General features: G+C 46.8%; 1 protein-coding gene across 1 annotated transcript; it reads left to right on the top strand.

The window, feature by feature from the left end:
• Positions 1-2,437: 2,437 nt before the first annotated feature.
• Positions 2,438-5,201, top strand: LOC307016791 (uncharacterized protein). The gene is made up of 4 exons (XM_079646120.1): positions 2,438-3,752; positions 4,009-4,164; positions 4,335-4,901; positions 4,989-5,201. Exons 1-3 carry the CDS (start codon positions 3,414-3,416, stop codon positions 4,605-4,607), a joined length of 768 nt encoding a protein of 255 aa, XP_079502246.1. The 5' UTR covers positions 2,438-3,413; the 3' UTR covers positions 4,608-4,901; positions 4,989-5,201.
• The last annotated feature ends 7,414 nt before the right edge of the window (positions 5,202-12,615 follow it).

The following is a 12,615-nucleotide window of genomic DNA, read 5'->3' as shown; positions in this document are numbered from 1 at the left end:
TGTGTTTCCAGTGCAATCCCTCGGCCATCATCCACCAGAGCTTCCAGCCAACCTGCCTGCTTCTTCCTGCATCCTACCTGCCTGCCTTGTAATCAGTCCAGCCTCTCACTGCCTACCTCCACTCCGGACCTCCATAATCACCAAACCTGCCTGAGTCTCCGAAACAATAAACCATTTAAACATCTTCAGTCATTGCCTGCGCCTGGGTCCTGTTTAAAACATAATCCTAACAGAACAATCTGGCCACCATGGACCCAGCAGGCCCGGACCCAATTCGTGAGGCTCTCTCCAACCAAGGCGTCCTCGTGGGCCGGCATGACCAGATGCTCAGAGAGGTTATGGATAACCTCGCATCACTAGCCGCCAATGTAGCACAGATGGGACATCACCTCAACCTGGTTTCAACTCATCTTGTTCCGCCTGCTCCGGAGGATCCAGCTCCCCCACAAGAGTTAGCACAGGTTCCAGCCCAGCCCGCTCTCCCTTCACGTGAGCCAAACATTCCCACTCCAGAGCGGTACGCAGGTGCCTGAGGGACATGTAAATCTTTCTTAATGCAGTGTTCTCTTGTGTTTGAGCAGCAGCCATCTACTTATGCTAATGACAGAGCTAAGATTTGTTATATGATAGGTTTACTTACAGGTAGCACCCAAGCCTGGGCATCAGCTGTATGGGAGAGTCAGTCCAACCTTTGTTATTCTTATCCAGAGTTTACAGAAGAAATGAAGAAAGTTTTCCACCACCCCGTCAGCGGTAGGGACGCTACTAAACGCCTCCTCTCACTGCGACAGGGCTCCCGTAGTGTAGCCAAATACTCAGTGGAATTTAGGACCTTAGCTGCAGAGGCGGGGTGGAATGACACAGCGCTTCAAGGGGTTTTTCAAACCGGGCTAACTGATTCTGTTAAAGATGAGTTAGCAGTCAGGGACGAATCAGGTAACTTGGATGAGTTGGTCTCCCTAGCCATAAGACTGGATAACCGCCTTAGGGAGCGCCGTAGGGAAAGAGCCAGTCGATCTCCTGGGTCACTCCCCTCTCGCCGTGTCTCGTCTCCTCTCGCAAGATTCAGGTCGGAGACTTTCCCAAGTGCTAGTGCTCCATCTGAAGTCTTTTCTCCTCTCCTGTCTTCAGAGGAACCGATGCAGCTAGGCAGAGCCCGACTCACTCCCCAAGAACGTCTCCGGAGAATAAGAGAAGGACTTTGTGTCTATTGTGCTCACTCCGGTCATCTTGTGGACACATGCCCCCAGCGTCCAAAAGAGGGTGCTCGCCAGTAAAGGTGGGGATACTGGTGAGCAAGGCTGTTTCTTCCTCAACCCCCCAGACCCGCAAGCCTCTTGAAGCCACACTGCTGTTAAATCAACAGTCTCTCTCTCTGCCTGCACTAGTGGACTCTGGGGCTGATGAGAGTTTTTTGGATGCCCAACTGGTTGCCTCAGCCGGCATCTCAACTCAACCTCTTACAGCTCCTCTCAATGCTCAAGGTCTTAATGGGAAGCTCCTGGCACACGTTACCCATGTCACCGAACCCCTACATCTCGTCCTGTCCGGTAATCACCATGAAATGATTCAGTTCCACGTCATGTCCTCCCCTCACACACCCCTAGTTCTGGGCCAGCCATGGTTAAGACTGCACAACCCCCACATGGACTGGTCGGAGAATCAAGTAAGGAGTTGGAGTTCCTTTTGTCACTCTTCATGCATGCGGTCTGCAATTCCCCCAGCAGATGTCGGTATTCCTCCAGTTCAGCAGGAGCCACTCAACTTGTCCGCTGTCCCTCCGGTTTATCATCGCCTGGGAGAGGTTTTCAGCAAGCAGCGAGCTCTTTTTCTGCCCCCTCATCGCCCTTACGACTGCACAATAGATCTTCTTCCTGGGGCATCTCTCCCATCCAGTCGCCTGTTTAACTTGTCCCGAACTGAGCGTGAGGCCATGGAGACATACATCAAAGACTCATTGGCTGCTGGCATCATAAGACCCTCTTCTTCTCCCGTCGGAGCAGGCTTCTTCTTTGTATCCAAGAAGGACCGCTCCCTACGCCCCTGCATTGACTACCGGGGCCTTAACAACATCACCATCAAGAACAAGTATCCACTGCCCCTCATCAATTCAGCCTTCGAACCCCTACAGAAGGCCACAATTTTCTCGAAACTCGACCTCAGGAATGCTTACCACCTGGTCCGCATACGTCAAGGAGACGAGTGAAAGACGGCGTTCAACACCCCACTAGGCCATTTCGAGTATCTAGTGATGCCCTTTGGACTCACCAATGCCCCAGCTGTCTTCCAGGCTCTTGTGAACGATGTCCTCCGTGACTTCCTGAACCGTTCAGTATTTGTGTATCTTGATGATATCTTGATATTCTCACAGACCATGGAAGAACACACCCAACATGTGCAGCAGGTTCTACAAAGGGTCCTCGAGAACAAGCTGTTTGTCAAAGTAGAGAAATGTAAATTTCATGTGGATTCAGTGGATTTCCTGGGCTACATCATTGAGCAAGGTCAGCTGAGAACAGACCCAGAGAAGGTACAAGCAGTGGCACAATGGTCCAAGCCTTCCACCAGGAAGCAGCTCCAACGTTTCTTGGGCTTTGCAAATTTCTATCGCCGGTTCATCAGAGACTACAGTCGTGTTGCCGGTCCTCTCAACCAACTCACCTCCCCAGCAATCCCCTTCTCGTGGACTACTCAGGCTGAGGCTGCCTTCTCTGAGCTGAAGAGACGTTTCACCTCGGCTCCTATTCTTATGAACCCTGACTCATCTCTTCAGTTTATTGTTGAGGTTGATGCATCCAACACCGGTGTGGGGGCGGTTCTATCACAACGCTCAGTCTCCGACCAAAAGCTTCACCCTTGTGCTTTTTGTTTCCCGATGACTGACAACCCCTGAGCGCAACTATGATGTTGGCAACAGGGAGCTGCTTGCTGTTAAGCTTGCGCTGGAAGAATGGAGGCACTGGCTGGAAGGCTCTGAACATCCATTCATTGTGTGGACAGACCACAGGAACCTGGTCTACATACAAACTGCCAAACGACTAAACTCCCGTCAGGCACGCTAGGCATTGTTTTTTGGGAGGTTCAACTTCACCCTTACCAACCGACCTGGTTCTAGAAACCTTAAACCTGACGCATTGTCCCGGCAGTTTGCAGTGGATCAGGATCCCATAGCTCCTGACACCATAATCCCCGCTACCAGAGTGGTGGGCGCTGTAACATGGGAGATTGAGAACTCAGTGAGGAAGGCACAGAGAGACCATCCAGATCCAGGAAATGGTCCAGATAACCGTTTGTTTGTACCTGACTCTGTCCGCTCACAGGTTCTCCTATGGACCCATGCTTCCCGCTTTGCCTGCCACCCGGGTGTGAGTCGGACCCTATCCCTCCTGAGACGACACTTCTGGTGGCCTTCTATGGAAGCGGACTCTCGAGCCTTTGTGCTGGCCTGCACTATTTGCGCCCGTAGCAAGTCTTCACACCAGGCTCCTATCGGTCTACTCCAGCCTCTCCCAGTCCCTAGTCGTCCCTGGAGTCACATCGGCCTAGATTTTGTTACCGGCCTCCCGGTTTCACAGGGTAACTCGACCATTCTCACTATTGTCGATCGCTTTTCCAAAGCGGTTCATTTTGTGCCTCTTCCTAAACTCCCCACAGCCTCTGGAACTGCTGACCTCTTAGTCAATCATGTGGTCCGGCTCCATGGCATTCCAACAGACATTGTTTCCGACAGAGGGCCACAGTTCATATCTCAGGTATGGAAAGCATTCTGTCGAGCACTTGGAGCATCTGTCAGTCTCTCCTCAGGCTATCATCCTCAGACTAACGGGCAGGCCGAAAGAGCCAATCAGGACCTTGGAGCTGCACTTCGCTGTGTCACCTCCCGGAATCCCACCTCCTGGAGCTTACATCTGCCCTGGATTGAATACGCTCATAACTCACTGTCTACTGCTGCTACCGGTATGTCCCCATTTGAATGTTCTCTTGGACATCAACCCCCTTTGTTCCCAGCCCAAGAGGATGAGATCGCAGTTCCCTCTGTCCAAGCCCATCTCCGTCGTTGTCGTAGGATTTGGAAGGATGCCCGCTCTGCCCTTCTCCGCTCCGATGAACGCAATCGGCATATTGCAAACCGCTACCGGACCGCAGCTCCCCAGTTCCAACCAGGTCAGAAAGTTCGGCTTTCTTCAAAGAATATTTCTTTACAAGCTGAGTCTAAGAAGTTGAAACCACGCTTCATTGGCCCCTATGTGATCGAGCGCATAATCAATCCATCTCCTGTTAGACTCAAGCTGCCTCCCTCCATGAGAATTCACCCAACCTTTCATGTGTCCCAGTTGAAACCAGTGTTGTCCAGCCCTTTGTGCCCTCCAGCCATCTCCCCTCCACCCACCCTTGTTATTGATGACCACCCGGCCTACACGGTCCGACGGCTGTTGGACATTCGCCGCCGGGGCCGTGGGTACCAGTATCTGGTTGATTGGGAGGGTTATGGTCCTGAGGAGAGGAGCTGGGTGTCCCGCAAGCTCATTCTATGTCCCTCTCTCATTCGGGACTTTCGCAGGGACCACCCAGATAAGCCTGGTGGTTCGCCTGGAGGCTCCCGTTGAGGGGGGGGGGGTACTGTCACAGTTCAAACTGTGTCCCTGTTTGTTCCCCTGTGTGTGTGTGTGTGTGTGTGTGTGTGTGTGTGTGTGTGTGTGTGTGTGTGTGTGTGTGTGTGTGTGTGTGTGTGTGTGTGTGTGTGTGTGTGTGTGGAGAGGGTGTGGTGTCCCTTGCAGGCAGCAGCCTGATTGCTCTCACCTGGCCGTCCGACTCAGCTGTCCCTCATCATCTAATCAGGAAACAGCTTATCTACTCCAGTCTCCCAGCAACTCACCGCCAGATTGTTTTCTACACCAGTGGTATTACATCCTCCTGGCTGCCCATTCAGTTATCCTGTCTGCGTGTAATTCCGTACTCTTTGTAACTAGTTTCTCTTGTGTTTCCAGTGCAATCCCTCGGCCATCATCCACCAGAGCTTCCAGCCAACCTGCCTGCTTCTTCCTGCATCCTACCTGCCTGCCTTGTAATCAGTCCAGCCTCTCACTGCCTACCTCCACTCCGGACCTCCATAATCACCAAACCTGCCTGAGTCTCCGAAACAATAAACCATTTAAACATCTTCAGTCATTGCCTGCGCCTGGGTCCTGTTTAAAACATAATCCTAAAAAACTCTGTCCCTCATCATGAACGCAGGAAGCTGGCTGTATATTTGCACTCGCACCTTCATCATTCTCTTCATCATCTTGCACTTGTTCTAAGCTGCTGCTGATAGTGCTTGTAGCAGCGCTGCTGCCAAAAAGGTCTGTCAATTTGCGACATTTATATGCTTCACCTGCGAGTGACTTCACCTTTTTTTCTCTTGCTTTCTCTGCCCCACCCTTTTTCTTTTCGTTTTCTTTGATTTTTATCCATGTTTTTTCATTCTCCCTGTCTGCCGTGGCGTCTAATCCCTTCTCTTCGTGTGGCCGGTCTTTTTTCTTCTTCGTGTGTGATTATTTGACAGATAAGAACCACACAACTGCAACTTAAAGGATGACGTTAAACAAAAAATGTTTAAAGGGTCGGCCGGCCGTCAACGGCCGTTCTGTGGTTCTCCAGATTCTACAGATGGCCAGTCCGCCCCTGTTACCAGCTGCTAAAGCAACGCTGGTATTGTTTTCACCTATTGAGTCTGCATGTGTGTGTCATCATGGCAATGTGGTCCTGAAGACACACATACCTCATTCACACCAACGCAACTCCGGTTCAAGCTCAGTGCTAGAGCTTTTCAGGTTCAGAACCGGTTCTTCGGTTTAGCTCTGGCTCTTTTCACACTGCCCAGAGTCTGACTGGTGCTGCGTCATTGCGTCATCGTTTGCGTGCCTGCTTCATAAAGACAAACCGCGCGGAAACCCCTCACAGCTGACACGGACAACAACAAGAATGGCCGATTGTGCTCCAGCTTCCTCTGTACCTCTTCGGAAGACCAGATTCCCAGTAGGTAGCTGGTCTCTTCAGTGGACCACTGCTGCTTGCTAAGTTTCTCCATCGTTCAAACTGGATAAAACGCCGGCTTTTTGTTGTTGTTCAGGAGTTTTTACACAATCCTTTTCCCATGCCATTGCTGTCAACACCTATCCATGCTGAACGTTGCTAAGATATTATTGATTGGGGTGTGGCCAAGAGTGCAATATGCTTCAAAATGTAACTGACAGAGAGCAGTGCTTTTGTCCTGGGTTTTTTTACACTGTGCCCATGGATTTTATTTTATTTCATGATTTTTAATTACGTCGCTAAGCTCCTTGAAAAGGTCCTCTTCCTTTTCTCCAAGGTACACGACCAGGCAGTGGATGGCTATAGTTCTCTGTGTACTTCAATTGTATTGTGCTATTTTTGAAAAAGGAACAAAAGAGAAATTACCTAAATTAATATATTCTGAATGGGTGCCAACAACTTGCATTTCAATGACAACTCTAAATAACGATCCTACCTCAAGAAGCATGTCCTTGATCTGCTTCACCAAGATTTTTTTTATAATAAAAAGTTATGTCACAATAGTAACCAAAGTATTTTACTCTCACAGTAGCCTCTACTACTTTGTACCCTCTCACAGAACTATTCACAGCTCAAAGGCTGCTAATTTTGGTCAAACAGCAATTTGCTTAGTACACTAGGCTATCTACTGTATTTGAATGACAAAAGATGACACTCACTTTAAAAATGTCCTTTGTATATTTCTATTTGTATTAACTGTCTGAACTTTTCCAGGCATGTTAAAAGCCCAGTGAAGTGTGCACCTGTGCATGATCTGTTATGCTAATACGTATAGTAATGACCAAAATTGTCCATTGGAACCCATATCAAAAAAGGTTGGAATAGCAACAAATTTGACGAGTTTTGAATTTTCCGGGGAAATCTGCAGTCGACCTTCGCCTTCGTGGGCGTGGCTTGCGATCTACTGCGTGACGTCACGAGATGGACGCCGCTGCACTGTTTACATTCACCACCGTTCGTTTTTTCTCTTTTTCAAAGTCGAATTTCTCAACGTTTTTGAGCTAGTATTTTCCTGGAAAGTGTGTCGGAGTCGACTGGAAGTGATTTCCAATCGAGAAAACCTGACAATGGAGGCGACAGTGAAGAAAGAGGGATGAAAAACACAGGGGAAACGATGCATTGCCGCTGGCTGTAGTAATGTCAAGTCTGCCGAAGTGGCGATGTTTCTGTTCCCAAAAGATGAAGGTGAGCCTGGCTGGGGTCATTGTTTCGTAGATTATTTGATTGATCATGATAAATAAAGGCCAGTGGTCGATTCGAGAGAGAGAGAAAGAGAGACTGACAGAGTTACAGGGTTGTTGTTAGCATCTGGTGCTAGCTCGGAGCTAACGGAGATTAGCTGTTTCAACAATAAGGAGAGGGAGAGTGCTCTCCTGTGGGACTGAGAGAGATAACGTCAGCTCAGGGAGGTAAACTGTAGCCTAAGTTATCTCAGTGGGTTTGGTCATCTATGTAAACAAATATTTCCATCTATGTACTATTAGTTGTATAAAATAGGTTAAGAAATCATTCCAATGTTTTTTGATTATTGAAATATATGTTTCATATGAGTGTTGAGAGCTGTATCCATAAATCTCTTAATGTTGCCCTCAAAGTGCACCAGATTGATCACTTTCCTCATCTATCCTGTCCGAAAAGCTGTCCAAATCAATCATTTCTCTCACACTAGTATCACTTTCCAGAGTCTCCGCCATGTTTACAATCGCAACTGGGTACATCTTGTGACGTCACAGCCACTATCGTCTGCAACTTCCGTTAGGCTCAGACGGCAAAATTAATAATTCATTAATTCATTAATTATGAATTATTACAAATTATTTTAGCCATGAACAGGCACAATGATATGTAAGGAATGAAACTGCCATTTCATTTTGGTGCAAAAACATGCACTTCACTGGGCCTTTAAGTGGGAGTGGACTTGAAATCCTTAACTCAAGGTGTAGAACAATTAAGTTATCAAGCCAATTGCATTACTAACTTGAATTTAGTTATGTCTCTCACAGGCTCCGCCCTCTACTGGACTCTATGGGTACTACCTTACCCTGCAAGCATTCTCCCACTGAGACTTCTATAGACGTGGCCGGCCTTGGACGGACCTACCTGAATGCGCTCGCATCACACCGTATAAAAGAAGGCCTCGCCTCCTGACTGTCATCCTTTTCTCTTCAGCAGCGGAAGTGATTCCACGAGTGACTCAAAGACGTTTGAAGAAGAAAGAGTTATCATACCTCCAGGGAGTCGCCACTGCTAGAGACCCGCAGGATATGGCCACGGCGGTGCCGCAGGGCTGTACTCTCCCTGGATGATGATCATGGCGGCGGGTGTGTGGGCTACTCACTCATTGCTAGAGATGCCCCCGCCTCACCAGGTCAGAGCGATTATTGGGCCGCAAGGCCGAATAAGTAGCTTGGTCCACGGGCCTTGCCCCAGGCCTGGTTCCCCTGGGGACCGGTGCTCGGTGGCTTCACATGATATAGGGTCGATACTACTTCATTACAGGCCGCCGCCGCATCCCGCCGTGTGATGTCCCTGAGATATCACGCCGCGTGGCGCTTTCCAAAGAGGAACGTGTGGATCTCCTGGGAGCCCCCGTGTTTTCGGAAGGGCTCTTCTTTGGATCGCTCTCCTTGCTCACGGGATAAGGAGCAATCGCAGAGTGGAACTGCTTCTTGCCCATCCCCAGAGGAAGAAACACTGTCCCCTGCTGTAAACCCCAGTAAAGGGAGACAGCAGGTGGGCGTGTGAGTGGAATAAACCGAGTGCTGTCAAGCACTGTGCGGGTTCAATAGACGCTATTGCCGGCGTGCTGTTGTCAGAGAATACACCTTACCTGGTATAATAGCTCCGATTAATGCATTTCACCGTTGAATGGGAAATACAGCATTAATACGTGGGCGCGCGGCCTTCGTGAGAGTGGCCGCGGGGCGTTCAGGGACCTCCACAGGAGAACGGTGGTTTACTTCTATAAACTCTAGTTCTAGAGTGGTGTGTGTGTGTGGGGAGAAATGCATTCAGTAAAAACGATTGCATTTATCCCAGAGTAAGAGTAATCTCTTTCCACAATTCCACTTTTCCCCATAATGTCCGTTTCAAAGAGACGGCATTGTGACGGCGCGTGCGGCCCACCTCCCCCGAGGGCGAGCCGCGCGGTGCGTTCAGGGTCCTCAGTAAATAGTCGGCCCTTTCTGTGTCGACCCTCCATGGGCAAATCTTCCCTTCGCGGGGAGTTTTGCGGCGGAACGGGTCACCAGAGAGTATCACAGCTTCTTAGCTGCGGCCCCACAGCTGAGTGCTTGTCCATTAACACAATGTTCTGGGGAATGGAAACTCAGCTGTGTGCTAACAAGGTGGATGGACAGGACGCTGAAACGGGGCTTTTCACTCCAGTTTTGCAGCGTCCCACTGTACCACATGTCTATGCACTGTACCACTATATCACGGCTGCCCTTAGACGCACCGAAAAGCTGTTCGTGTGCTTCGGGGGCGGGGTGATCGGGAAAGCTCTGTCCAAGAAACGCCTGGCAGACTTTTTATCCTCTTGAATCACTTCAGGTTAAATCTAATTTAAACCTTTTTGTGCCAAGTGTATGAGTGCAGACTTATGCTTTTTCATATATGCCAGACTCATTATAAAGCTTTTTGTGGACTATAAGCTCATTATTTTTGGAAAAAATACCTTTCCACACATGCTGAGCTTTTTGAAAGACAGGGGCTTTAACTATGAAACCTACAGCGACATGAAGTTCAGTTCAGACAATCATAATTTCTTCCTTCATGCTCTTCCTCGTCCTGTGTATGTGTTGCTGATCTAAGAAAAGACAACAAGAACAAAAGCCAAGCACCGACTGAAATCTATTGAACAGCAGGTAACCTCTCTCCTCACCAACCACGGCGTTGGCTAATTGCCGCTGACATTTCAACCGCGTTGTTTCTATCAAGATTATTCTAACGCACTTCTTTCTTTTTCTCCTTCACAAAAAGGATACAAGGTTTAGAAATGCCAACCTCTCTGTGGTGCGTCTCGATATTTGACAAAATCTTGCAATTATCACACTGTTTGCTCCGACAGTACCCAGCAGTTCCCTGAATGCAAAACATATGTCTGATCCTCTTGCAGAGAGGGGGAAGGCGACACCCACAGATCCGGCTAGCACAATGTCAAAAATGAACTTGGCTGTCAGGAGGAATCCCAACGTTATAATTAGAACTTATGGAAAATAAGAGAATCACAGAAGCCTGATCCCTCCCCCTTTGTTTTGTCACAGTTCTAACAATGGGACAGGAATCACATTTAGTCAAGATAAACATTGATTTTTAGAATCTCTAGCTCTTGCATTAGCAGGTCATTTATTATGATTAAAGGGGCCCTATGATGCCCATTTTCAGGTTTCATTATTGTATGTTGAGCCTCTACCGTGACATGTTTACATGTTCAAAATGGTCTTTGTTTTTCTCATACAGCCTGTGCTGCAGCATCTCTTTTCACCCTCTGTCTGAAACCAGAGCCCAGTCTGCTCTGATTGGGTTCCCTCTGGGAGGACCTTTGGGATTTTAGCCTCTGTAGACCATTTACATGCACAAAACCTATATAATACACTACACTGTATAGGAAATGGAAAACCCAAAGAAGCATAATAGGGCCTCTTTAAAGCTTTTTTAAATGGAAATTGTTGATTGCAGGTTGTTGCAATCTCTGCAATTTGTGTCAGTTTCAAGCGATGAAGAGACTGCCTTTGTCCCTGCATAATTAAAATATTCTCACACTTCTGCCACTGACTGATTTCCATACACACTGCAGCTCAGTGATGATGGACAGCTGCCATCAGCGAAGGACATGTGCACCGTTTGATGATGAAGCAATTCATTTATCCTGAGAACTGCTTAACACAACTCCCTATTGATTGAGACAAACCACATGGCTGATGGATTTTGTGCGCTTTATTTGGGTTCCAGTGACACCAACAAAGGGCTGCTTCAGCGATTGATTGATCACTGTGTGTGGAAAGCTGCACCTCTATTTCTGTTTCCTAAATGCAACAAGAGTCGATTGATGGCTATGAAGTGGATTCCGATGTCCTTTCAGTGGCTCTTAGATTTGTTTTCTTTGATTGCATCTCCACACATTTTTAATCAGGATGGTCAGTGCCCTGTGACAAGCACATAAACACGGAGCATCTAATCCCTGCTGTTATTCTTGGGCTCAACAATCCTGAATCCCAACAAAGTGTCCCTCAATGGGACCCTGTATCACAGCACAGTCTTGAAATAGGAAAAAGTACAGATAATGCCAATTGACGTCTCTGCAAACAAACATGTTGCTATTGCTCGGTTAGAACTTTTTAGATAAACTATACACATTAAAGCAGTCAGAGACTCCTCAGCAATTTCAAGTGCTTTAACTTTGACTTGTTGCTAACATCCAATATTTCAGTGTAAGTTGTCTCATTTATGGACTCGAGAGAGAATTAAGGGCGACAAATATTGATTGGAATGTCCCACGGCATCATATGTCAGACAGAGAGAGAATATTTAATTTGGCCTCATTCTGCTTCAAGCTAAATCGTGGAGTGTTTAATTTTTGCACAGGCAGATTCACTGCATGAACAGAATATTATTGGAGGCCCGAAAATATGTCTACTCTTTGTCTGCCAAACGAGCTTTCAAAGCAAGAAAAACATGAACAAAAAAAGAATTACATGTATATTCTTTAAAATATTAATAAACTGACAGGGTTAGTTGTGAGTGCAGACTAGTTAGAGACCGAGTTCAAAAGAGAAAAGGAAGCCCTCTTCAATTAAATGGATCTTCCTTAATGTATCATACATTCAGCGAACATCTTATACACATATTCTCATTGCCAAATTATAAAAGTGGTGATTCAAGATGTCTTTTTTTATTCGCATTTAACTTTTAATTTATAGAATTTTGATGAGTGAATACATAAAACATTGGAAAATATTGTATAAAACATGATGCCACTATGACATTTTTGGTTTGTTTTATATATTCATTTATGGAACATATTCATCAAACAGGATGTTTAAAGTTTCGGGATTTCCTATCCTATGTATTTGGCAAGCCTGCTTGCATTGTTACATCAACTTTTCCACCAAAATCAAGTGTTACTTCAAAAGTTTTGAAAAGTGTTTTATAAGTTCTTGAACACAGAGACAATTCAAAATGCATTGTCTTAATTTTCGGCTTTACCAACAAAGGTGTCTTGAACAGTTCAGGGATCTCTGTGTAAAAACTCAGCTTTGTTATGCAGCTGTTGAAATTTCATAAATTATGTTTTTATTTATTTCATTTCCACTTTGATGCGCAAATTGAAAATATGCATACAAGCAGGTAAAAATAAGGACATGACTGTTATGTTCATATGCTCAGTAAGCAATGAGTGACAGCATGCACAACACCAGACCCTGAAACTGAAGCAGCTAAATATAATTTCGCCATCATAAAACTGAATATGTTCACTTGTTCTTTTCTTCTGTGATATGCAGTGTTGTGCTAGTTACTGAACACCAGTAACTAGTTACA

This window comes from Notothenia rossii (genome assembly GCF_949606895.1).
Source record: "Notothenia rossii genome assembly, chromosome: 8".
NCBI classification, from domain to species: Eukaryota; Metazoa; Chordata; class Actinopteri; order Perciformes; family Nototheniidae; genus Notothenia; species Notothenia rossii.
The sequence above is the reverse complement of the archived record's forward strand: the minus strand, read 5'-3'. Positions and strand labels throughout refer to the sequence as shown.